General features: G+C 42.4%; 1 protein-coding gene across 4 annotated transcripts in view; it reads left to right on the forward strand.

Annotated features, from left to right (window-relative positions):
* Positions 1 to 17,591, forward strand: part of ANAPC1 (anaphase promoting complex subunit 1) — a 121,979-nt gene extending 104,388 nt beyond the window's left edge. For 3 of the 4 annotated variants that reach the window (XM_033175457.1, XM_033175458.1, XM_033175460.1), the window contains 9 exons: positions 649 to 766; positions 1,708 to 1,785; positions 2,145 to 2,212; positions 3,892 to 4,030; positions 6,556 to 6,642; positions 8,191 to 8,286; positions 9,898 to 10,096; positions 14,774 to 14,908; positions 17,253 to 17,591. In XM_033175457.1, coding sequence (XP_033031348.1) covers positions 649 to 766; positions 1,708 to 1,785; positions 2,145 to 2,212; positions 3,892 to 4,030; positions 6,556 to 6,642; positions 8,191 to 8,286; positions 9,898 to 10,096; positions 14,774 to 14,908; positions 17,253 to 17,368 — 1,036 coding nt within the window. In that variant the 3' untranslated portion in view covers positions 17,369 to 17,591. The remainder of the gene's footprint in view (positions 1 to 648; positions 767 to 1,707; positions 1,786 to 2,144; positions 2,213 to 3,891; positions 4,031 to 6,555; positions 6,643 to 8,190; positions 8,287 to 9,897; positions 10,097 to 14,773; positions 14,909 to 17,252) is intronic. The other variant, XM_033175459.1, reaches the window with a different exon arrangement.
* Positions 17,592 to 25,702: the final 8,111 nt, after the last annotated feature.

The raw sequence follows: 25,702 nt of genomic DNA on the forward strand, positions 1-25,702 counted from the left end.
TTTTATGAGATCTTAAAATATGAAAACTTTTTTGTTTTTACATTCTAAAATAGAAATCTTAAAGTTTAAAAAACTTTTTGAGAACCCCAAAGAAAAATATTGCCATAGCCACATAGATGTTTGATGTACTGTATTTCAAGGACGTGTGTATATGTATATGTGCAGGTTTGTACATGTAGAAGAACTTTGCTGTCTGAGATGAATTGACATCCTGTCTTTCCCCTTCTTCCCTATCAATCCTTAAAGAAAAAGAAAAAAAAAAAAAAAGAACTAGAAATAAATCTCTGAGAAGATAAAAACAGATGCCTGTGTTGAGTAGAAAGAGATTTTTGAGAGTGATTGATTTTATAAGTGGTCAGTTTGATAGTAAATATTTTCATGTTATGACACTTTTTACCTCCCTGTAAAACCTCTTCACTGTGAAGACTAAAGTAAAGAATTATTGGGTCAAAGATCAGTTATATAAAATGTTTAAAAGGTAATTTCTCCACTACTTTTTAATAGAATCTTACCTGCCTTTAAGATTTCTGTTCATCTGAAGATATTACCTGAGCTTCTGTCCTGTCTTAGCTCATAGGCAGCAGCAGACTGCAGAGCTCATATTGTCACAGTCATTTGTTACCCACCCTCTGTCTTTTTTATGACCAGGTATCATCTCCAGGCTCTCCGGCACCTCTATGTGCTGGCCGCGGAGCCCAGGCTTCTCGTGCCTGTGGATGTGGACACAAACACGCCCTGCTATGCCCTCTTAGAAGTTACCTACAAGGTATCTCTCCCTATCATTTACTTGTAATTTTATTACCACTCATCCATCTTTGCAGGTCATAATATTTCAAATGTGTTGTCCAGTAAAAGATGACAAGTAGTCAGTTGAACTTTCATAAAAATGGAAGCTTCCAAAGTTATTGTATATCCTGCCAGGCCATTCATGCTTGTTTGTATTCTCTGGGTATCACTTTTTAGGGATCATCAGCTACTCTTTTGTCCTTAGAGCTTATAGTTTAAAAATGTCCCTGTTAACTTTACATGACTGACAGTAGTGTTCTATAAAACTAATTGAGTTAGAACCATTCTTAGATTTGTTAGCTGAATACTTGAAAACCCAAAATTGTGTATTTGATGACAGCTTTCATTTAGATACACAAATAGATTACAAGTTTTATATCCTTCTTTCATTCAGCAAATTATTAAGTACCTTCTGTGAATCAGAACTGTACTAGGCTCTGGGGTACAAAATGAGATGACATTGTCATTTTCCTTAAGGAACTTCTATCCCCTGGGGAGCTGTGATAATTGGAGATGTGTGTGGAATGCAGGGGAAGCAGCAAAGCACCCTCGCTTAGCTGTTAGCTGTGGGGTTGAGGGGGCTGTCACAGTGGACGGTGTTTGGGCTAGGCCTGGCCCACTGAGTGGAGCTCCTTCCAAACGGAGAAGGCAACATGCAGAAACCCAGTGGCACTGGAGCATGGCCTTTGGTCCTGCTGGCCTGTGAGGAGCAAGGCTTGAAGTGGTGGGAAGTGACACATACTCTGTGGGAAATTTCGATATCAGTCCTTCAAGATTTGAGTACCAGAGAGGATTTTATGGCATTTTAAGGTCTCTGTATGAACTGCAGGGTTGGAGGGAGGTAGAGCGTGGAGATGTTTCTTCTTTGTTGTTTCCACTGACTACCTAGTGAATTGTAGCTGGACTTTTACATTTGTAAAGGGCACTCAGTGGTATGAACAAACGAAAGAAGAATTGATGGCTCCTACCCTGCTTCCAGAACTCCATCTTTTAAAGCAGGTAAGTTGGGCATGGTTGGGAGATGGGTCCAAGGGATCAATTCAGTAGAACAGCATAGCATTAAAGACAGCTAAATAAAAGCCTCTGCTTTCTACATGTATTGTAGCAGATAAGAAAGCTGGAGCAAAAGGAGAAGTCAGAAAGAATAGAGCAAGTCTTGTCTTAGAGATCTTTACTGATAGCTTAGGTGGCCTCAGAACATGATTTACATTCATTTTTTTGTCTGGAAATGGAGCTTGTTAACCTTTAGATGCCTCTTTCTGGCTGTTACTGTTTCCTCTGAGAAACACAGGGTCCAGTTTGTCAAATGAATATGTTTTTCGGCTTTGGGTTGACTATGTTTACATTTATCTTGGCAGATTAAAGTTAAAGGCCCAAGATACTGGGAACTGCTCATAGATTTAAGCAAAGGAACACAACACTTGAAGTAAGTACTCCGATGTACCTTTTAGGAAGTGAATAGAAGTATATAGGAAGGTATAAATTATAAATTATTATCTGGAATGTGACTCATCACCCTTTAATCTCATTCAAGACAATATGTAGGGTATGTCTTCTGTAAAACAGTCTGTATTTTTGAAACAGGACTTGTGTTAGAAAATGAAAGTTTTGGCCAGGTGCGGTGGCTCACGCCTGTAATCCCAGCACTTTGGGAAGCCGAAGTGGGCGGATCATGAGGTCAGGAGATCGAGACCATCCTGGCTAACACGGTGAAACCCCGTCTCTACTAAAAATACAAAAAATTAGTTGGATGTTGTGACTGGCACCTGTAGTCCCAGCTACTCGGGAGGCTGAGGCAGGAGAATGGCATGAACTCGGGAGGCGGAGCTTGCAATGAGCCAATATTGCACCACTGCACTGCAACCTGGGTGACAAAGCGAGACTCCATCTCAGAAAAAAAAAAAAAAAGAAAATGAAAATTTTAATTTTAAACTCCATCCCTAAATATTTATATTCATTTATTGAGAACTGACTTCCTTGTGACAGTAATGGACTTGTCTCTTGGTATATTAACATAAGATTTAGTTTAAGAAAGTGTGTTAGTCCATTTTCACACTGCTATAAAGAACTACCTGAGATTGGGTAATTTGTAAAGAAAAGTAGTTAAATTGACTCATAGTTTCATCTGGCTGGGGAGGCCTCAGGAAACTTACAATCGTGGCAGAAGGTGAAGGAGAGGCAAGACATGTCTTGTATGGCGGCAAGAGAGAGTGAGAGAGGTGCTACACTTTTAAACCATCAGATCTCGTGAAAACTCACTATCATGAGAATAGCATGAGGGAAATCCGCCCCCATGATCCAATCACCCCCAACCAGGTCCCTCCCCTGACATGTGGGGATTATAGTTTGACATGAGATTTGGGTGGGGACACAGAGCCTAACCAGGTCAGAAAGTAAAGCTGATTTGTACATCCACAAAAGGAACTTTATTATATCAATCAGTGTTTGTCAGACCACATCTTTTGTTGCATCTCTTTACCATTCTTCTGTTAGAAAGTTCTCCTAAATTTAAGATTACTGTAGATAATATATACTACTCACCCAGTTTATTTTGGGTGGAAATAATCACATGCAATTATTTTAGAGTGTTGATAATTTTATACTGAAAGTAGCATGTCAATTAAGTCTTTAAATTTCAAAGAAGTTTAACAAGCATGTAAAAGTTTCTATAATTTGGTCCCAATGTGAATTTTTCCAGACTATCTGTATATTAGCTGTTTTCTGTATTGTTCTGTCCTTAGATTTGCAGCATTATTTTCTTTTTGCTGCAAACCAATTAATAGATATTTAGTACCTCATGTACCCCAGACATAGAGCTAGGGGATATAGGGAATACAAAGAAATGTTAGGTAAAATGCTACCATTGAAACTCATAATTGAGCCAGTAGTCAAAGTGACTTCTCATTTAACAAGTTCCATGAATGAACTTTATTCTAGGCTTTCTCATAGGGACTGATTTAATCTTAGACACAGTAAATAATCATTTGCCTTAGTGGAAAATGGTAAAGGCTTCATCTCCCGTGAACGTGGTATTAGAAGACACTATGTTTCCAGCCAAGAACTGCCAGTAATACCTTATATTAAATTCATTCATTTTTCTTTCAGGTCCATCCTTTCCAAGGATGGGGTTTTATATGTTAAACTCAGGGCAGGTCAGCTCTCCTACAAAGAAGATCCAATGGGATGGCAAAGTTTGTTGGCACAGACTGTTGCTAACAGGAACTCTGAAGCCCGGGCTTTCAAGGTAGTATTATTAATTGGTAAAAACGGAAAGAAATAATTCTAAATTGCGGGCTTCCTTGCCCATTGCTATAAACTTTAAAGGTGGATCTGCTTCCTCTTTCATTGTTGCAGATTGTAAACACTGCCTGCCCGTGACTCTGTTTGCTTTTTATGTGATGGGCATAATAAAATATAAATACAAAATACTCTATATAATAAATAATAAATATATATAATAAAGTAAAATACTCTTAAGATTTACATTCAGCAGCAAGGACAGTCGCACTATATCCTGACGCTACAACAAATACTTTAGTAGTTTTATTATTAATCCTCAAATCGGTGAAGATTTACTTAATTTCATAGCAAAAATAGAAAAGGAGTTTTGCAAGCTAGCAATTATTAGCTCCATTTAAAAACCACCATTTGTTTCCTTCATCTTGGTGAGGATAAACTGATGACAGATTCAGACTTCTTTTGTTAGTTTGCTTTATTATTTGCACAGTACTTGACTGCCTGTACAGTAGTGTTTGAAATAAGCAAATAGTTACGATAAATGAGGGTAGGAAACAATCTCTCCCATGGCGGGGTCAGCACATATTTTGCTCAATATTCTTGACTCAGGTAAGTTTCCAACACTAGAAATTTGTCCCATAATCAGGCATTAAGACTTCTGAATTTAACTTCAGTTTTCTGTAATTCCATGAGCAAATATGTCCCTGTTGGTGACATATAGTAGAGTAGTCTGAAGTAGTGAGGACCCTAAAGGATAATTAGATGGCAAAAGTGGGGCAGGCGGACTGGATGAGTGGCAGCCAAAGGACTGAGTTAGCATCCTTTGTTCTTCCAAGTACGGAGACAGCAGTTTATTTTAATTCAACTCATATTTCATTTTAGGTCAGTTACTTATGACCGAGCCTTTATAATGGTTCCCAGGATTGAAATGTATAAATAGTTCCCAGGGTTGACAATGGTGAATTTTGTTTGGCAGTATTCAGTAAGTTGTTTATGAAATATTTTTGAAAGATTTTTGGACTCTGTTTAACTTAAATTTGTAGTATTGCTTCTTCTAAAAATCAGAGCATATCCCAAAGACTCTAACCCAATTTGTAAAGAAAATAGGTAACTTTAGACTTGACTTTGAATGAAGAAAATATATAAAAATTAAAAGCGATCTCAATTTCCTGCCTACTGGAAGTTCAGAAATAAAATATAAACCTCAGTGGAAAATAGTAATACCTTCATATTTCACTTTCAGTCTTGAACCTTGAATGATACTGTTTTTTCCCAAGTTTAAAAAATTGTGGTGCTGGGCGCGGTGGCTCAAGCCTGTAATCCCAGCACTTTGGGAGGCTGAGACGGGCGGATCACGAGGTCAGGAGATCGAGACCATCCTGGCTAACATGGTGAAACCCCGTCTCTACTAAAAAATACAAAAAACTAGCCGGGCGAGGTGGCGGGCGCCTGTAGTCCCAGCTACTCGGGAGGCTGAGGCAGGAGAATGGCATAAACCCGGGAGGCGGAGCTTGCAGTGAGCTGAGATCCGGCCACTGCACTCCAGCCTGGGCAACAGAGCGAAACTCTGTCTCAAAAAAAAAAAAAAAAAAAAAAATTGTGGTGCCGGGCGTGGTGGCTCAAGCCTGTAATCCCAGCACTTTGGGAGGCTGAGACGGGCGGATCACGAGGTCAGGAGATCGAGATCATCCTGGCTAACATGGTGAAACCCCGTCTCTACTAAAAAATACAAAACACTAGCCGGGCGAGGTGGTGGGCGCCTGTAGTCCCAGCTACTTGGGAGGCTGAGGCAGGAGAATGGCGTAAACCTGGGAGGCGGAGCTTGCAGTGAGCTGAGATCCGGCCACTGCACTCCAGCCTGGGCGACAGAGCGAGACTCCTCTCAAAAAAAAAAAAAAAAATTGTGGTAAAATGCACACAATTTATTGTCTTAACCTTTTGCAAGTTACAGTTCAGTAATATTAAGTGCATTCACATTGTTGCGCAACCATTACCACTATCCATCTCTAGAACTGTTCATCTTGCAGACCTGAAATCTATACTTGTAACAATAACCCCTCATTCTACTTCCCCTAGTCCCTGGCAACCACCATTCTATTTTATGTCTCTGATTTTGATTATACTAAGTACCTCATATATATGGTTTCATACACTGTTTATCTTTTTGTGGCTGGCTTGAGTGATATTCTTTTTTCCTTACCATTTCAGTAACAATTCTAGTTTCTGGTAGGCTTTTTAGTTAGTCAGTGAAGGAGGGAAAAGCCTTTTGTGGATGAGTTGTGTAAACAAGAAGACCTGTTTGTTATTGGCCTTTTGATAATTAGTAGCTCATGTTAACTTGTGCAAAAGCTTATTGTAACTTTTTAGCAGAACAGGTTGATGAGGCAAGTTTGTACCATCTGGGTTTTTTTGGGAATGTTGTGTGACAAACGGGAGGTAGAGTTGTTAGAACTGCATGTATTACAGTTTGAGCAGTAAGGAAAATACTCTTTTTTTAATCTTATACTGTTGTGGTTGTTTGTTTTTTTTTAGCCAGAAACAATCTCAGCATTCACTTCTGATCCAGCACTTCTGTCATTTGCTGACTATTTCTGCAAGCCAACTGTGAACATGGGTCAGGTATATATTCTATGGTTTGCTGAACCCCAGGACCAGCATTCGTTATTATTTCTTTGCATGGGTCACCCAAAACATCTGTATTATCTATATCTATCTTTGAGATTGATGACATACGTGAGTCACATGGGATGACTTTTGCTTGGCACTTACAGATTTGCATAGCCTAAAACTATTACATTTAGCAACATTTAGAAGAAACAACTTAACATTTGTAAGACATTAATTTTGACAGATGATAGTTTCTGTCCCTATAAGAATGATGCCCATTCATATTCTGCTTTATGTTTTCAGTGTTTACCACCTTTCTCTTATTTTTATGTAATTGCATTAACTGTTTCATCTGTATATTATAACCCTTTTTTTTCTTGTTTATACACCTGTTGCCTTCAAGATTCCAAGGGTGCTTAGCAGATTTTTCTTTATTTTTTTGTTTTTTGTTTTTTGAGATAGGGCCAGTTTTTTCTGTTGCCCAGGCTGGAGTGCAGTGACGTGATCATGGTTCACTACAACCTTGACCTCCCGGACTGAAGCCATCCTTCCACCTCAGGCTCCTGAGTCGCTGGACTACAGGCGTGTAGCCACCACCATGGCTCATTTTTAAAAAAATTTTTGTAGAGATGGAGTCTCACTATATTGCCCAGGTTGGTCTTGAACTCCTGGGCTCAAATGATCCTCCCACCTTGGACTCCCAAAGTGCTGGGATTATAGGCTTGAGCCACTGTGCCTGGCCCAGATCTTTGGTTTAATCCACCATACAGAGAAGGAAAGATTGGATATAGAATTAGATATCTAGGATTGGTAGCCTATTGTCTACAAGTGTATATGGCCTTCAGAAAATTTCTCAACCTTTCCAAAATGTAGTTTCTTCATTTCTAAAAGTGATTATAATAGAACCTACCTTACAGTATTGTTTTGAGGATTGAGTGAAATAACCTTCCCCTCTCTTACTTATTGAATCTTTACTATATATTGGATACTCTGCTAATACTTAAATGTCATTTAATTATGACCCTGAGGCTAGGTATTTTATCATTCTGGGCTTACAGATGAGGAAACTGCCACTGAGAGATGTTACATGCCCAAGATCACACAGCTAGTAAGAGCTGGGCTGTGCACTCAAGGTCACGGGTCTCTAATAAAGCCCATGCCCGCCCTTAACCCCAGCTGGACTTGACTCTGCTGCCTCCCCTAAACTTTTTCTGGTCAGTGTTTTTTTCTTGCAGCTTTGTTACTCTGTTTCCTTTCTGGATCCTACTCTTCCCAGCCCAACCCAAGGCATAGCTCTGTGATGTCCTATCTACTCATTTTATCCTAGTTTGGTCCATTCCTGTCTTCTGTAGCACTTACTAGCCTTAACTGTCTCTTGGGACTTAATTTTTTTAATTGTTTAATGTTACATGTGCTATGGCTTTTTAAAAAGATTGTAGTATTACTTTTATGTGATTCATTATAGAACTTAAGAATGGGCCATAGTAGTACTATACAATTGGTTTTTGAATTGATTTTGGAAGATACTTTGTGCTACAAAAAGCTTCTGATTTTCTGCAGAAACAGGAAATTCTGGATCTCTTTTCTTCAGTACTCTATGAATGTGTTACCCAGGAGACCCCAGAGATGTTGCCTGCATACATAGCAATGGATCAGGTATGGATCCAAAAACCTATACCGATTCTGGTGAAATTTGTCCTGTAGTTCAAGTAACTCACTGAATAGTGTGGTAAGGTTCCTAGTGTCCTTCCTTTTAGTTTCCCATTTGCTTTTGGAAATTTTAGACAGGATACCATATAAAATTTGAAAGCTCTCAAAAATCCAAAAAGCTTGGGCTTTATGTTGACAGGAGTGGCCCTGGGGAAGCTGTCTTCCTCTAAGGGTTCCCCTTCCTCCCTTTTATCTCACCTGACTGGGAGAGGAGGAGAGCACTCCCTCCGTCTCTCCCATTTTATTTTTGCCTTCCTCCTTGCACTGCCTCTTTGTAGAAATCTGCATGTGAGCAGTTAGTGAACAAACAGAGCCCTAGCAATGGCAGTACTATGAAATTAGACCTATGTGATGAAGCCTGCAAGAGGTTACAGAGTATATATGTAGTTATCTAGGGCGTTGGAGTTCATTTTTAAATTTCTCTTGTTATTGTTGTTTTAAAAGAGCCTAAAGGGGTAATGCAGAAAGTAATGCTTAATACTGTTCTTAAAGGATCAGACCAATTTATTCACTTTAGGCAAATTAGTAATACATATGCCTTTTCGTTATTATCATATCTTTCAGACCCAGATTTGCAGTTAAGCCAAGCCAGTAGTTTTCTAACCTGGCAAAAATTTGCCTTGGTATCTTAAAAATACAGATCCTCTAATTCCATGCCTCATCTATTGAATCAGAATTTCTGGGGTGAGATCCAGAATCTAGTTTTAAACAGCTGTTTAAGTGAATATAATAAGGTCACAGCTGAGCATCTGAGACTCAGTGTCTAAGAGAAATTACCTTTAATGGTAAAATAATTTGCTAGAAAGCTGAATGGAGAAACATATTTAGTCAGAGGATAATTCCCCCAAACCAGAAAACACACAGTGTTAAGTAACATTGTTAATTAAAAGCCGAGTTCCAGTATAACTAAGTAGGCCCAGAATGCTATTATTGTCTGGAATCCACCCTTTTTTGGTTGGAAAATATGGATATACGGCATCCATGCTGGCACTGCTTCTCACAGTACCTCTCTGTACAGCAGCCAAATAACAAGTTGTGTTTTTAAGTTGCTGGCTGAGAATGTGTCTTTTTACTCTCTGAACCCTCACACCTTCGCAGTCATGGGTGACAGGTCTTTATGCATGAATATCTCCTCTGGTTGCAGCTGTAGTGACTTGCAGATGGATCTCAAGGGCACTATTATTAGTAGTGTTCCTTTGCCCTCTGCCCCCTTGGATCCCTGCCATGTCATTGTACCCGGCTTGCGTTTTCCAGAGGTGACTGGCTGTGACCTTTTGGGTCTTGGTTATTCGGAGCTGTTGAGCCAAGAATGAGCTCATTCACCTTTGTTACTTTTCCCTGCAAGCTGCTCATGTAGGGCCATATTGAAGGAGGTGAGCCGTGCACCTGTACCCAGTGACGGCTCCTCTGTGGGCAGACCGCCTCAAAACACAGAATGGATCCACCACCACCCTTTATAATTAGGAGCCACATTTAAAGCATACTCAGTCCACAACTCTGATGAAGAGGCAGAGCACTCTTTGATTAAATGGATTGTTGTCCTCTTTCCTCTTCAAGGCTATAAGAAGACTTGGGAGAAGAGAAATGTCTGAGACTTCTGAACTTTGGCAGATAAAGTTAGTGTTAGAGTTTTTCAGCTCCCGAAGCCATCAGGAGCGGCTGCAGAACCACCCTAAGCGGGGTCTCTTTATGAACTCGGAATTCCTCCCTGTTGTGAAGTGCACCATCGATAACACCCTGGACCAGTGGCTACAAGGTAATAGTAGCATTGTAGCACGGCGCTCCTGTGCTTTTGAGATACATTCGGTTCAGGCTTCTCTGTTGTCACTTTTTTGTTTGTTGGTAAGCAAGATAAATCTGAGTATAAGCAAGAATGGCTGTGGATTTAATGTTTCCCGCTAGATGAATTAGGCTTTGATTATCTGCTTCAGCTTCTTTGGAAAAATACATCTGACCCAGGCAGAGAATATTTATAGCATTTTAAATACCACTTGGTGCTCAGGACCTTGTTCTCTCTTCCCTAGCATCAGATCACATTTCCTTTCCAATGCGTCTGTCTCCCATTTCCTAGGTGTGTGGCCTGTCGCCTACCTGAGGCCAGCAGCCATCCCGTTTTTGTACTGTTACCCCATGTACATGTAGAACTTAACGTGTGCTTGCTGAGTGAGCTTGTTGTACCAACTCAGTTTTGAAAACCTGGGACGGCGCAGCTATGTGATGTCACAGTGGTGGCTTTCTGTCAGCAGGATTTGTGATCGCAAGGAAATTGTAGTTACTCGTTAACAGTGTAGAAGTGATTCTGACTTATATGAGGCAAGTGATGGGGCCTTTAGATTTACAGAAATGTATCTTATGTGTTAAATACACCTGAAACTGATTTTCAGGAGTAGACTCCTTGATCTTTTCATTCTTTTTAGTTCATCCAAATGCTCCCAGTAAATATCTGACAGTTGCTTGCTTTGGGTTAATACTAATCTTAGTGATAGTAGTAGAAACAATTCTTGCTTTGATCAGTGAAAGCTATTAGTAATCAGTAGACACTAAGTGTTTGAATATAATTCAGTTTATCCACCTGTGACACTGGGAAATAAATTTCTGAAAAAAATTAAATTGTAAACCAGGTTGTGAGGGATATACTTGGAAAGCCTAATTTCAGACTCTCCATGTTTATATTTAACAGCTGCATTCTATTTGTCATTTCCTGTTCAGATTCAAAGATCATATAGCTTCAAAATTGTTTTGGTAGTCATTTTTATCCTCATTTTTGGGGAAAAACATGTTATTTCATAGGTTTTGGTGTTTTGTTTTTATTCAATTTAACATTTGATCACCTATGGCAGACCTTTGCTATTGATAAAAAATACTTCCTTAAATCTTTGCAGATTTCCTGATTTGCACATTTCATATAATGTATGGAACTTTGGCAGTGACTAGAACATTCTCTAAAACAGGGCCCTGATTGTCTTGTTACTCTTTAGTGCATTTGGTGGTTTCCAGTATTGCTGTGAGCCTCCATTGAATTTGACTTGCCACTCAGATTTATCAAAAATGTGTTTATTTTCTAGTGAAAAACTAGAATTTTTTTTAAAAAAACCTCTTAAATATATAGTCTCCTCTCTTACAAGCGCTAGCAGTTGGCAATGGGGTAGAGAACAGTAAATTAAGTGAAAATTGGAAATTGCATTCATATTTGTGTGTGAGTAAAATTCACAGATGCATATGTGGACTTTCAGGGTCATTCGCTAATAACTCATTAGATCTGAGATAACCCATGAAACCACTACACTAATCTGAAAGTGCAGCCAATTGATATTACATAAATGTCAGTTTTTTGTTTTGATATGGAGTCTCGCTCTGTCACCAGGGTGGAGTGCAGTGGCGCGATCTCAGCTCACTGCAAGCTCCGCCTCCCGGGTTCAAGCGAGTGTCCTGCCTCAGCCTCCTGAGTAGCTGGGATTACAGGCGCCTGTCACCACACCCGGCTAATTTTTGTATTTTTAGTAGAGATGGGGCTTCACCAAGTTGGTCAGGCTGGTCTCAAACTCCTGACCTTGTGATCCATGTGCCTTGGCCTCTCAAAGTGCTGGGATTACAGACGTGAGCCATGGCACCTGGCCTATATAAATGTTTTGTACAGCATTTATCTCCTCAAATTACAGTCTTGGGCAAAGAAAGTGGGTTTCAAGTTTAAAAACTTTAAAAAGTTTTATTAACTTTTTCATATTTTGTTATGGAAATTTAAAGAATATACAAAGTAAGTAGACTAGTGTAATAAACCTCAACACCAATTTTAGTAGTTGCCAGCATTCTCCTGTTTTTGCATCATCTGTACCTTCACCCACTGCCACACTCAGTTTTCCCAATTGTGCCATTTTACTTTCCCACCAGCAGTGGAATGCAATGCGATTTTTGGTATTGTCCTTTTTTTTTTTTTTAAGACTTGTCAAGTGCAGTAGGAAAGCAAAATAAACCCAAAGCAAGCAAATAAAAGCAGAAACCGATGAAATCAAAAACAAAAACAATAGAGAAAATCAGTGAAACAAAATGCTAGTAGGCATGAGAAAGTCATTGAAGAGAGGCTGAGCCATGATGCTCTCCTTCATGATGAGCTACTCAAAGAAGAATCTCATCTGTTCTCATTTGATTTTTCTCCCTCTGCTGCCTCCCCCAAACCTAAACGTTTCCCCCTCCCAGTAGACTGACATTCTCGCAACTGTGTTCAGTGGAGTCTACAGTTTTCATCTCACTCCATCTCTACAACGGTGAGGCTTTTAGCTACATTTTGCTTCTTGAGACGGGCCTCCCGTGACTTCGTCACAGCACACACACTTTCCTGATTTTTAAAATAATCCTGTTTTAAAATTCTTTCTCAGTATTTGTCACCATTTCACTGTTATTCCTTTGTTGACCCTTTTGGAAGTCATCCTTGTTCCTTTCCCTCCTTCCCTTCTCCCCTCCTCTGCCATGACTGACCCATTGCTGAAGCCTTCAGTCCTCATCATAGATATTTCTTGAATTTGTCCACATTTTACTACTTCTGCCTAGAACAGAATGATTATTTTGTGCCTGGACCACTGTTATAGCCTAAATAGCCTCCTTGCTTTTTCTCATCTCCATTCTAATCATCTCAAGTTAACTGACAGAACAATCTTTTTTTTTTTTTTTTTTTTTTTTTCCTGAGGCGGAGTCTCGCTCTGTCGCCCGGACTGGAGTGCAGTGGCTGGATCTCAGCTCACTGCAAGCTCCGCCTCCTGGGTTTACACCATTCTCCTGCCTCAGCCTCCCGAGTAGCTGGGACTACAGGCGCCCACCACCTTGTCCAGCTAGTTTTTGTATTTTTAGTAGAGACGGGGTTTCACCGTGTTAGCCAGGATGGTCTCGATCTCCTGACCTCGTGATCCGCCCATCTCGGCCTCCCAAAGTGCTGGGATTACAGGCTTGAGCCACCGCGCCCGGCCCAGAACAATCTTTTAAAGAATAAACTGATCTAACACTCCTGCTTAAAGCTTTTCAAAGGCTCCTGATTCAGCTATGAAAGAAATCCCTACTGTGTGGCACCAGGACCTGTGTGACCTGCAAGGCACCTGTTTTCCTCAACAAAGCCTCTTTTACACCACTTGCTCCTCACACCACCCTGGCCCCTTCCACTTCCTCAAAAACACTGAGCTTCTTTTCACTGTGGGGCCATTGAATATGCTGTTTTCCCTCCCTAGAACCTTTTCCTCTCATTCTTCACCTGTCCAACTCATATTTATCCTTGCAGCCTCAGTTTTAGTGACCTTTCCTCCCAGGCCTTCCAAAACCACTCTACCTCAGGCAGCTTTCCTGCCATCTTTTGCCTGCCCGCTCATGCTCTCAACTTTTTTTCTGCATCCAAATGCCTTTATTTGCAAGTAACAGAAGACCTGACTTAAGCTGTCTTTAAATGGTAAGGACACAAATATGCTTATGTTATTAGAAGTCCACAGGTAGGGCATGTAAAGGGTCATCTTATTCCATTGTCTTCAACTCCGTTTCTCTGAGGTTCCATCAGCTACATTCTGTGCCATGACTTTATCCTCTGTGCTTTTTTTTTGGATGGTAATCAAATGGCTATAACATGTTCACCTCTAGCTCAGCATGATGCCCAGAGGAAGAATAAGAGTTGCTTCTAGGAGCTTTGTGATGAGAATGAGGAGATTTCTTTCCCTGGAGCCTCCAGCAAGCATGTCATTAAGTACCTCCTCCGGTTTCTGGCTCGAGTTGCATCTCATGCACACCCTCAATCTATCCCTGTGCCAGAGACTGTCTCTTATTGAAATGGCCTGGGTCTGCCTGTCTCTGAACTAACACTGTATCGGGGGAATGGGATTGCCTTGATCACCCAAGACCAGTGATTCTCAAAGTGTGGTTCATGGAGCAGCATGGCCTGGGAACTTGTTAGAAATGGAGTTTTTCTGGCCCCACCACAGACCTACTGAATCAGAAACTCTGTGCTCTGTCGGGGGAGTGGGACCCACTCATCTGTGATTTAACAAGCCCTCCAGGGGATTGTAATACATGGGAAAGCTTGAGAACCCCTGGCCAAGACTAATAAGGATCTAGTTCTGGAGCTGAAGTCTGTCCCATCAAATATTCTAATACATGGTGGAGGGTGGGGTGTGACAAGGGGTATTTTGGGGAGACAACCACAGTGACCACTGCACCTTTATAGCACTCTCACAGTTCGTAATTATGCATTTGTTTGTGTCATTATTTGTGTAATATCTGTCTTCCCCAACAACACTCTAAACTCTACAATGACAGGAACTCAGTCTAGCTTGTCACCGTAGCCTTAGTACCAGCTGTAGAACCTGCTTATAAATTCTTGATGAAAAAGTAATAGAAAGAAGATATTTCTTGTGCCTCTCAGTTCTGTCATTAGTTGGTTCAGTTCCATTTGTTTCTCTCACAGCTGGGGGTGATATGTGTGTGCACGCCTACCTCAGCGGGCAGCCCTTGGAGGAATCGCAGCTGAGCATGCTGGCCTGCTTCCTCGTCTACCACTCTGTGCCAGCTCCACGGCACCTGCCGCCTATAGGACTAGAAGGTAATCGCATATCTGAGTCCTCTCTTCAGTACCTCTGTTACCTACCCCTTTATGTTCTAGTTTCTTGGTAGGAAGAGTTTCTAATTAGTTATTGTCCCTAGTTTGACTTTCCTCTTCATTAATGTTGCAGTGTCATTGTTAGGAACTATTTTGGAGCAAAAAAGAAAAAAATTATCAACTTTTTACATGAATAACTTTCATTTTTATTCAGAAAAGGATGGATTCTTCTTCACAGAGCCCCAAACACTGGTCTAAAATTTTTTTTAGTATATTCTAAAATATATACAAAAAAATTTTTTTTGAGAAAGGCAGCGATTGTTCCATTTAATCATTTAAACTTGAAGTTTAATTACATTACTAGTTTTTTGCTGTTTTGAAAGCCTCTGATAAAAGTTTACTATCTAGGGACTTCTAGTTATGGCCATGATGGAATTGCTTGTATTGGACTCACTTGCCCTCCAAAACAAGTATAAAAGCTGAAAAAAAAACATAAGAAAAGGGAAGTACAACAGGGAGAGCTTTCTATTCACTCTAGCTTCTCCCCCAAAGGCATTTGCCAGTTCATAGCACAAGAAGTAGAGTCCCAGCAAAAAGCAGCAGTGCTGCAGCGCTGAGGAGCCAGAGGTTGGGTTTGTGATTGCCCAAGAGCCTAGAACTTGAGGAACAAAGTCTCAGGCAGGAGAAAACAATAGGAATCATAACTCAAAATCTGGATGTACCTTTCCATTGAGTTACTTACGACATTTTAGCCTTCATATATATGGGATAAGACTTCAAGAGATTTAGCAGAAGCCAGAAGGCCAAAAATGTAAGCAAAAGTGTCCGCAGCAGCATAGGACTGAGGAGACAAAGGGTGGAATTCAAGACTTGTTGGAGTGAAGTGGCTCTGATCAACATCCCAGCTCCTCAGGTGAATTAATAGCTTGGCCAGGCCCTAAGCCTGCTCTAGCCTATTTTTAGACCTGGTCTGCTTCAGTTTCACTCCAAGCAGACTAGACCTACAATTAGCCTTGAGCAGAACTGAGGTGATCTGCATGCTTTCTCCCTACCTAGCAGAAGAAAACGTAACCTTCGTAGGAGAAAGAAAACATACCCAGAGCCTCTGCAATTTTTGGTCTACAGGATTCAGTGTTGAATAAAAAATCACAAGATATAATAAGGAAAAAAAAACAGATAATAATAGAAACAGACCTATGTGTGATTCAGATATTGGAGTTATCATACTGGGACTTAAAATAACTATGACTAATATTTCCAGGAAAATAGAGGGAAGGATAGGGAGTTTCACCAGAAACCTGGAATCAATAAAAAAGAGTTAAATGGAAAGTCTAGAACTGAAAAATGTAATAACTGAAATGAAGATCTCAGTATTGGATTATTTGAAGTGAACTGGAAGACACTTACCTGCTGGAAGACGAGTAGAAAGTAAACAGACTGAAGCACAGAGGGAAGAATGGGTAGGAAATACAGAGAAGAGTACAAGAGATGTGTGGAAACCGTGGGAAAAAAATCAAACATGTTTGGAGTTGGAATAAGAGAATAAGAGGAGAGAGAAAATGAGTTAGAAGCAATATTTGAAGAGACAGAAGTTAAGAATTTTGAAAAATGGTGTTAAATATTAACCCACAGTGAACCCTAAGCAGGATGAATACAAAGAAAACCATACCTAGTCACATTAATAGTCAAACTGCTAAAAGTAAAAGGAAGACATTTTAAAGCATAGACTTTCTTTTCAGGCCAGGATGGACAAACAGAGTTGTTCCGTGGTCAACTGCATTAGAACCAGTAAAATACCACTTAGATAGTAATTGAAGGTAAACAGGCACTTTTGCTCATTATATTTAAAGAATTATATATATATACACTTAAACAATATTGGTAGTTTCACATATAGTTATAGGTCATTTTCTGAAGTCTAGAATGGGTAAATTCTATCAAATCATATCAGGTTGAGTATCCTTAATCTGAAATCTGAAGTGTTTGAAATCGAAAATGTTTTGAACGCCAACATGGTGCTCAGAGGAAATGCTCATTCCAGCATTTTGGATTTGGGATTTTCAGATTAAGAATGCTCAGCTGGTAGGTGTAATGCAGATATTCCAAAATCCAAAAAAATCCAGAATCCAAAACACCTCTCTTCCCAAGCATTTTGGAAAAGGGATACTCAACTTACATTACAGTGTATTAGGGAATTTCATGATTTTAAATATTGTCTTTGGATAATCATTTTCGAAGGGAAAAACGCCTGTTTTCAACATGACTGTGTTTCTGAAGCTTCCTTGAAAGGAGAGGTATGGCTGAATTTATTTAGAGATGTGACCTTCCCACCCCATTTCTGTTTTAGGGAGCACAAGCTTTGCTGAACTGCTCTTCAAATTTAAGCAGCTAAAAATGCCAGTGCGAGCTTTGCTGAGATTGGCTCCTTTGCTTCTTGGAAATCCACAGCCAATGGTGATGTGACCGTGTCTGGTGGTGAACCTACCCTGAGACGTGACTTCTGCACAAAAACGTGACCAAACATCAAAGCTAAAGCAATGTTTATAAAGTTTTACGGTATAACTAGGGGGAAGTGAGCTGCACAAACCTCAGTGTATTTTAAATCTGTTGCTGCCATCATTAACATTATATGATACATAAAAGCAAGTTACAATTTACTTTTGTAAATAAAGTTTTTGGTTTGTTTTCAAAACTCTTGATGATTGCTTTAGTTTTGGACTTAGAGAATAGAGCAGTGGGTGCTGGAGTGAATATTGATTTTTAATGTCTTTGAACTGTGGTGGTACAAGTGAAGTGACTATGTTCAAAAACGCAGTTTTAAAAGAAGCTATATCAGGCCGGGCGCGGTGGCTCAAGCCTGTAATCCCAGCACTTTGGGAGGCCGAGACGGGCGGATCACGAGGTCAGGAGATCGAGACCATCCTGGCTAACATGGTGAAACCCCGTCTCTACTAAAAAATACAAAAAACTAGCCGGGCGACATGGCGGGCGCCTGTAGTCCCAGCTGCTTGGGAGGCTGAGGCAGGAGAATGGCGTAAACCCAGGAGGCGGAGCTTGCAGTGAGCTGAGACCCGGCCACTGCACTCCAGCCTGGGCGGCAGAGCGAGACTCCGTCTCAAAAAAAAAAAAAAATAAATAAATAAAAGAAGCTATATCATAAAGTTTTACTTTCTGTGGCAAAAGAGCGTGTTAGCATTTCCTCAGATGTCACAGTTGTCCCATCTAAAATAAGTTTGTACTTCTGGTGACAATGCCGGACATTCTCATGATGTGATCACCTTAAACAGGAGAAGGAGGTTTTTGCCCTCAGTTGCTCAACATGAAGTACTACGGACTGAATTGTGTCCTCTCAGAATTATATATTGAGGCCCTAATCTCTGTGTGGCTGTATTTGGCAATGGGGCATTTAGGAGATTACTAAGGTTAAGTGAGGTCATCGTAAGGGTGGGGTCTTAATTCAATAGAATTGGTGGTCTCCTAAGCAGAGGAAGAGAGATTTTTCTTTCTCTCTCTGCCACATGAAGATGCAGTGAGAAGTCGGCCATTCTGCAAGCCAAGAAGAGCCCTTACCAGGAACAGACTTGACTAGCACCTTGATCGTGGACCTCCAGCCTCCAGAATTGTAAGAAATACATTTCCCCTGTTGAAACCACCCGGTCTGTGGTATTTTGTTATGGCAGCCTAGGCAGACTAATACATGAAGCTTGCTCTAAATAGATAAAATAAGAAATTACTACAGAGGGCTCTCTAGAAATTGTATTTAAAAACAAAACAATCCATATTTACCCAAGATTTACAGAATGTACGTCTGTACAAGGGAGGGATTTCTGGACTAGTGGATGATGAAAAATGTTCGTATAAAGGCACCTCCAGCTTCGAGTTGCCAACACAGGAGGAAGAATGCTCTCTGTTGTTCAGATGCTGGTGTGTGTCCTGTGCTTCCTGGACGGCCAGTGGGATCATAAGCTGGTAGAAGCAAGATCTTCATCCACTGACTTCATCTTTCTTCCACATCCTGAACTGTGTTGTCTGACTTTAAAAGTAAATTAAAGCAAATAGAAATGTTTCCATTGAGATTTTGGCAAAAACCCACGTGGCATTTGTCTCTGCGGAGTAGACTTGGAAGGCATGCACCTGGACACCAAGTGGTTTTCTCTGGCCTCTCCGTGTCCTCCCATTTGCGTGCCTGCCCCAAGGACTCACTTATTCCTGGATGTGAAGCGGAGGCACGAAGGGGCTGACTGAGAGGCTGAAATATGCTTCTCTTCACACTTACATCATTTTCTTCTAATTACAAATAAATTTTAAGTGGTAGATTATGAAAATTCCTTTTGAATCAAGATTTTAAAAATTCAATATCAAACCAATTGTTACTGTCTTCACTCTCCATTGTTTACGATTGTGTGCTTTTCCCTGAATAAAGAATGACTGGAGAGACATCTAGTTGTTTGCACACATATTAACTCATACTTAAGGGAGAACAGCTTTTAGAACATTATCGACGAAAGCAAGTATCAGCTTTAAAAGAGAGAGGACAGAAAGACTGCAGATGGTCTGGAATTAGCATTTTTAGGCTGTCTGATTAGCTGGGAAGTCAGCCCTTGAGTAGGCCTGCTGGATCATCAGATAAATCAATTTCAGCTATTTCTGGGCCCTCAAAAAATCCTGAGGGTATGGCTCTCACCATCCAGAACCTGCAGCCTCCTTAGAGCCATGGCTCTAAGGGAAGAGCTGCAGAAAAACATTTGGCTGTTAAGTGTTTTGGCCCAGAAATAGCACAAATCATTTCCTGTTAAAGCCTGTTGGCCAGAAGTAGTCACACTGCTCTACTTCGTGTGCCCAGGTCTGGGAGGAGAGGCAGATGCTGGTGAGGATGTTATGCCAGTTACAGCACGGTTCCGAACTTACTAATTCCCTGTGTCCATCTTTTCTACTTAGATAGATAGAAATAGGTATCACTGCTTCCATAGACAAAATTAAAGAAACCATACAATTTGCACATACACTCAGGGCGCTTGTTCTTTCCCCAGTAGATACTGACATCTGTGCTCCTCCCTTGTGGGTCTTCTGAAGGACCTAGCAGGAGACCCAGGTTGAAACCCTACAGAACCTTGCCATGTGCTGCCCAGTCTTCCTTGACTAAGGCCATTTTCTCACCCTCTGTCTAGTAACTAGCTGACTCCACAGCTCATGGTGAGGGGCATGTCTCAGCTCAGGGGGTCCCCTGACATCCCAGAGGAAGCAAGAAGGTGGGGGTCTTTCACCTCTCAGCCTGATGATCTGTGCACACCCACTCAGTGGGAGGCCAGGATGCCTGTGGGCAGATGGGTCAGAGTGTGGGCCAGGATTTGGAGTAGAAGCCAGAACATATGAAAGTCCAAACCAGGAAGACTTTGTTGCCTCCCCCATGTGGGGTTGAAGGCCTCTCTTCTGAGGTCCCCCATCCTCATGCTGACCAAATTTGGGGGGAAATGTCTCACTGTGTGATGATCATCCCAATTAAGCTGTAGGGGAGGACACAGGATCTGATCCCCTCTCTATCCTTAGCACATGCTACCTCCAGCCAGCAGGGGGAGGAAGCAGAGGTGAGGTGGGAGAGGTGGCCACTCTGGACAGTGTACCTGGGCTGGCTGCCTCTCAGCGCCCACGAGCACCCCACAGATATCCACACCAGTGTACAAAGTTTCCCAAGTGGTGGCCTTTTCCTGCTTCCAAGGGCTGCCCGGGTTCCCCCCTGTCTGAAATAACATTGGTTGCTTCTCATTACGTCACAAGCTGCAGAAAAATAAATTGAAATAAAAACCCTCTAAAACTGTATCCTTAACTCTTACCTGTGGATAAGGATGGACTTGCCTGCCCAACATCCTCTGTCTTATGTCTTTGGGTGAAAGGAAGCTGGAGTGGGCAGGAGGGGCTGTTCAGGGCAGTCAGGACCTTCAGGTTTCAGGCAGGGAGACCCACTGATCAGACACTTGCATCAAATGTCAGTGCTGACAGATCCCTTAGATGGCACCGGTCCTGCCCCTCCTCGAGTGAGATCCCTGTGGCTCAGGGAGGGAGGTTGACTGCCCCAAAGCACCCTTCACAACCCTAATGAAGCTGGCTTTCAACCATGCTTCCTATACCCCACCCTGAACCTGGGCCAGTACTGCCTGCATTTCCAGTCCAACAGACTCTTAGGAGGAAGCAATGATTAAATGTAAGTTAAAAGGACTTGGCACCAGGAAGAGTTTATGAACACATTTGAAAAGCAGACATACTAACTCTTCTTTATACCTTTGGAAAAACAAAGGCTTTGTGTGTCTTGGAATTTGATTAACTGAATTAATCTGTGTGTTGCTTTCTTGGTCACATAACAAGCACCTTGATTTAAATTTTTTTTTCTCATAGCTAAAAAGATTTCTTCCTAATTCGTATGGTACATTATTATAATATGAAATCTTAAAATAAGTTATTGATTGATTGGGACAGTCTCCTTCTGTTGCCCAGGCTAAAGTCAGTGACATGACCATCACTCATTCCAGCTCACTGCAGGCTCAACTTTCTGGGTTCAAGCAATCCTCCAGCCTCAGCCTCCTGAGTGAATGGGACTGCAGGTGCATACCACCACACCCAGCTAAACTTTTAACATTTCTGTAGAGATGAAGTATTGCTATGGTGCCGTCTGGTCTCAGACTCCTGGCCTCAAGTGATTCTCCTGCCTCAGCCTCCCAAAGTGCTGGGATTATAGGTGTGAACCACTGCACCCAGCCTAAAATAAAAATTTTATACTAAATTCAATACAATTTATAAATAACTGGAAAGTCTTAATTCTCAGTGCTTGCCTTGTCTCTGTAGTTAAGGGATCTGTCACACTCAGGCACTCTTCGTTGTGACGCTGTAGGCCATGTGCTTTAAGAACTCAGGCGCACTAGCTCGTGATCCACATGGTTACATCATTTAGGGGAGCTTAACATAGGGTGGAGGTTGGAAGTCACTCGGATTTCTTTCATTTGTCTTATGTTCACTTTTGTGCGTATCAAGAATATTTTAGGCCAGGCATGGTGGCTCACGCCTGTAATCCCAGCACTTTGGAAGGCCAAGGCGGGCGGATCACCTGAGGTCAGGAGTTTGAGACCAGCCTGGCCAACATGGCGAAACCCCATCCCTACTAAAAAAAAAAAAAAAAAAAAATTAGCCAGGTATGGCAGCACATGCCTGTAATCTCAGCTACTCGGGAGGCTAAGGCAGCAGAATCTTGAACCAGGGAAACGGAGGCTGCAGTGAGCTGAGATCGCACCTTTGCACTTCAGCCTAGGCGATAGAGCAAGACTCCATCTCAAAAAATAAAAGTAAGAATATTGTAAGTGCTGCTTATTGTACCAGTTCAGAAATTAAGGCAGTTTCATCAGCTGAAAACCTTTCTCACTCCGTGTTCTGTGCAAATTTCTGTACATCCACAGAGCAGGGCAGAGGTGGTGTCTCCAGCGTCACTTTCCTCCAAACTCCCCGCTGTGTTGCACTAACTCATTTGTGGCTCATCTCACTGCGCCCCATGGGTGGGCTGGATGTCAGTCACCTTGGCGTCTTCACTGCCTCCTTTTGTCTCTCCTCAGCTTCCAGCTGTTTTTCACATGTAGTGCCAGATGAGAGTCTTCCAGTGGCAGATGCCCGTGCAGGGCCTGGAGGATAGAGGAGGAGGTGAAGCCTTTACTCTCCTGCACTGGCTACAGCAGACACAGGGCAGATGGCACACTCCTGGCTGCAGGAAGCTAATACCAGCTGTGGCAGGTGTCACCACTCCTGAGTTTCTGGAAGTTTACAGGAGCTTCTCTGTCCTCTGCCTCCTTCATTTCCTGTTTGGATCTCTGAACAAGCTACATGATCCCTTGAGGGATGCAATGACTCGGATGTAAACTCGTCCCCATCCCTGAGTCCCACCAAAACCACCCACTGCCACCCAGGGACTAGGCTTTGCTTCTAGAATTTCTAGCCCCCTGGTTACCTCCCCCAAGCTTCCAGTGCTGTTCACTTTTCTTTTCCATTCTCAAATCCTCAGTTGCTCTCTAAAATGCCAAAATGTCTTTGCAATTTCCTAATCCCTGCACAGACTCACCTGGGTGGCACCGATCTCACAGCTGCAGCGGTGGGTCTCACTATGCTTTCAGTACAGCCTTACATAAGTGTTCAGAGAAAGCCTGGACCGAGGAAATGAAAACCTGCCCTGCTGCTTATCAGGCTGGTGATTCTTTATACAATCCACCAGTGGTGGGCCCCTGGGTTTATTCCATGTCTTTGCTATTGTGGATAGTGCTGGGATGAACACATGAGTGCATGTGTCTTTTTGATAGAACAATTTCTTTTCCGTTCGATAGATATACTCAGTAATGGGATTGCTGGGTCAAATGGCAGTATTCTTACGTTCTCTGAGAAATCTCCACACTGCTTTCCACAGTGGCTGACCTAATTGACTTCCCCACCAGCGGTGTGTAAGTGATCCCTTTTCTCTGCAGCCTTCCCAGCATGTGTCATTGTTTGACTTTTTTTTTTTTAAACAATAGCCAATCTAACTGGGGTGAGATGGTCTTTCATTGTGGTTTTGGTTTGTATTTCACGGATGATTAGTGATTAGTGATATCGAGCATATTTTCGTATGTTTGTTGACTGCTTGTATGTCTTCTTTTGAGAAGTGCCTGTGCCTGTCTTTTGCTCACTTTTTAATGGGGTTGTTTTTTGGCTTGTTGATTTAAGTTTGCTGCTTCTTCCTTGGGGGAGGGGGGAGGTGGGGGAGGGCAGGAGCCACCAGGAAAGAGAGAAGGAGACGAGAGCACAGTGAAGGCAGACTCCTGAGCATGGCATCCCCTAGTGCCTGTCAGAGGGGAGCTTAGGTCAACTGTCTCTCCCCACTGCTCTTATAAGCAATGAGACCCATGGGGGGCCAACAACTGCTGTTTTTCTTTGGAGTTTTGAGATCTCAAATGAAAAGCATGTGGATGAATTGAACGTTATACCCAACTTGGTTTATCTCAGAGCACACTTTAACTGCCTTCTTCTCTTCCCCTTTCTTTTCTCCTGGGGTCAGAATAGGTTCCATCACAGCCTGCAGTGTGGCAGGCTGTTCACAGGATTATTCTAATATAACCGTGTGCCCAGGCAAAGTGTTTCTTATGCATTTCACTAGAGGTCTCCCCTCCACTTCAAGTCAATCCAAAGATTAAAAACTAAATTTAAACCAAAGAAATCAGGTGGGCACGGGTGGCTCACACCTGTAATCCCAGCACTATGGGAGGCTGAGGCGGGTGGATCATTGAGGTCAGGAGTTTAAGACTAGCCTGGCCAACATGACGAAACCCTGTCTCTACTAAAAATACAAAAATTAGCTGGATGTTGTGGTGCATGCCTGTAATCCCAGCTACTCAGAAGGCTGAGGCAGGAGAATCACTTGAACCCAGGAGGTGGAGGTTGCAGTGAGCCAGGATCACGCCACTGCACTCCAGCCTGGGTGACAGAGACTCTGTCTCAAAAAAAAAAAAAAAAAAAAAAAAAAGAAATCACTTCTAATCACTTCTAAAGGGTGTGATGCTAGACAGTGGATGACTGATTTCTATAAATGCCTCATCTTTTATGTCTATCCTCACAGTTCGGTATGTGTGCTTTTTTCCATTTTGTTTCTAGTGATCCAATTTTTTCAGAGACCAGAGAGCCCTGGTTGCTCCTTCGGCCCATGAGAAGTGAGATCCTTCAGGGGCCTGGCTCAGCGTAGCTTGCCCTGGGAGCAGCACACACACAACAGAGCAGGGGGTGCCAGCGTTCATCTTTCTGTTTCCTCCCCAGAACCACCGTGGTGATGGTCCCTTTCCCACAAAGGATGAATCTCAGTGTGTTTCATGTATTTATGTTTAAAATTTTAACCTCCGATCAAAACCCTGCAGAGGTTATTACCAAGAACAGCATTTACAAGAGTTTTCCCTAAAAAACTGACCTGCAGGTTGAGACCTGGTATTGCAGAGCACATGATTCTATAATCAAATTCATTTGGAGAATATAACACTTTCTTACCGCAGGAGTTCTCAAAGCCCTCTCTGTGCTAATATGCATGAAGAAACTCTAAAATAGGATGCAGGAGGGCCTCCACATGCTCCCTAGCCCAGAAGGGGCCTTCAGGAGTACAGAGGAAGGAGCTGACTCGACTCTGCACAGCCCCAGGCCAGGGCTCACACGCACCTGGACCATCTGCAGACCCGTCCATGCCCCGCTGGTCGTTCCCTGGGAAGCAAGGGGGTGTGCTGGCACACCCAACTCCAGACCCAGTGATGTGGATTCTGGGCCTGGATCCGAAAGGGAGATGCAGAGGAGTGAGCACTGGATGGGGGACCCGGCCCTGCTGTCATCCCTCCACCTCCCCAGCTGGCCAGCATCCCCCACATACCTCACACACCTCTGGGGTGACCCAGGCTCGGTGCCCCATTGCATGGAAGAACTCCATCTTCAGCGGCAGGAACTCCTTGTAGAGGTCTGGCCAGTGCTCCTTGCCCAGCAGGAACCAGAAGATGCTCCGCTTGGACGTGGAGGTGTCCTCCTCCATGTGGGAGGTGATGTAGCTGTTACAGGAAAAGACGGGAAGCTCACCTGTCCCTTGAGTCATGGCTGCCAGCCTCAGGTGGGACAGGAGGGAGAGGTCACATAGGAAGAACCATGAGCCCAGGCAGAGTGCATAGAGGAGAGAGGGTCTGGGGGAGCCTTCTCTGCCGGGTGACCCGGATCTATGGGGGCCCCAGGGTGTCCTCAACACCGAGCCTGTGGGGCCTGTGCTGTGCC

This window comes from Trachypithecus francoisi, unplaced genomic scaffold, assembly GCF_009764315.1.
Source record: "Trachypithecus francoisi isolate TF-2019V2 unplaced genomic scaffold, Tfra_2.0 Lachesis_group17, whole genome shotgun sequence".
Taxonomy (NCBI): Eukaryota; Metazoa; Chordata; class Mammalia; order Primates; family Cercopithecidae; genus Trachypithecus; species Trachypithecus francoisi.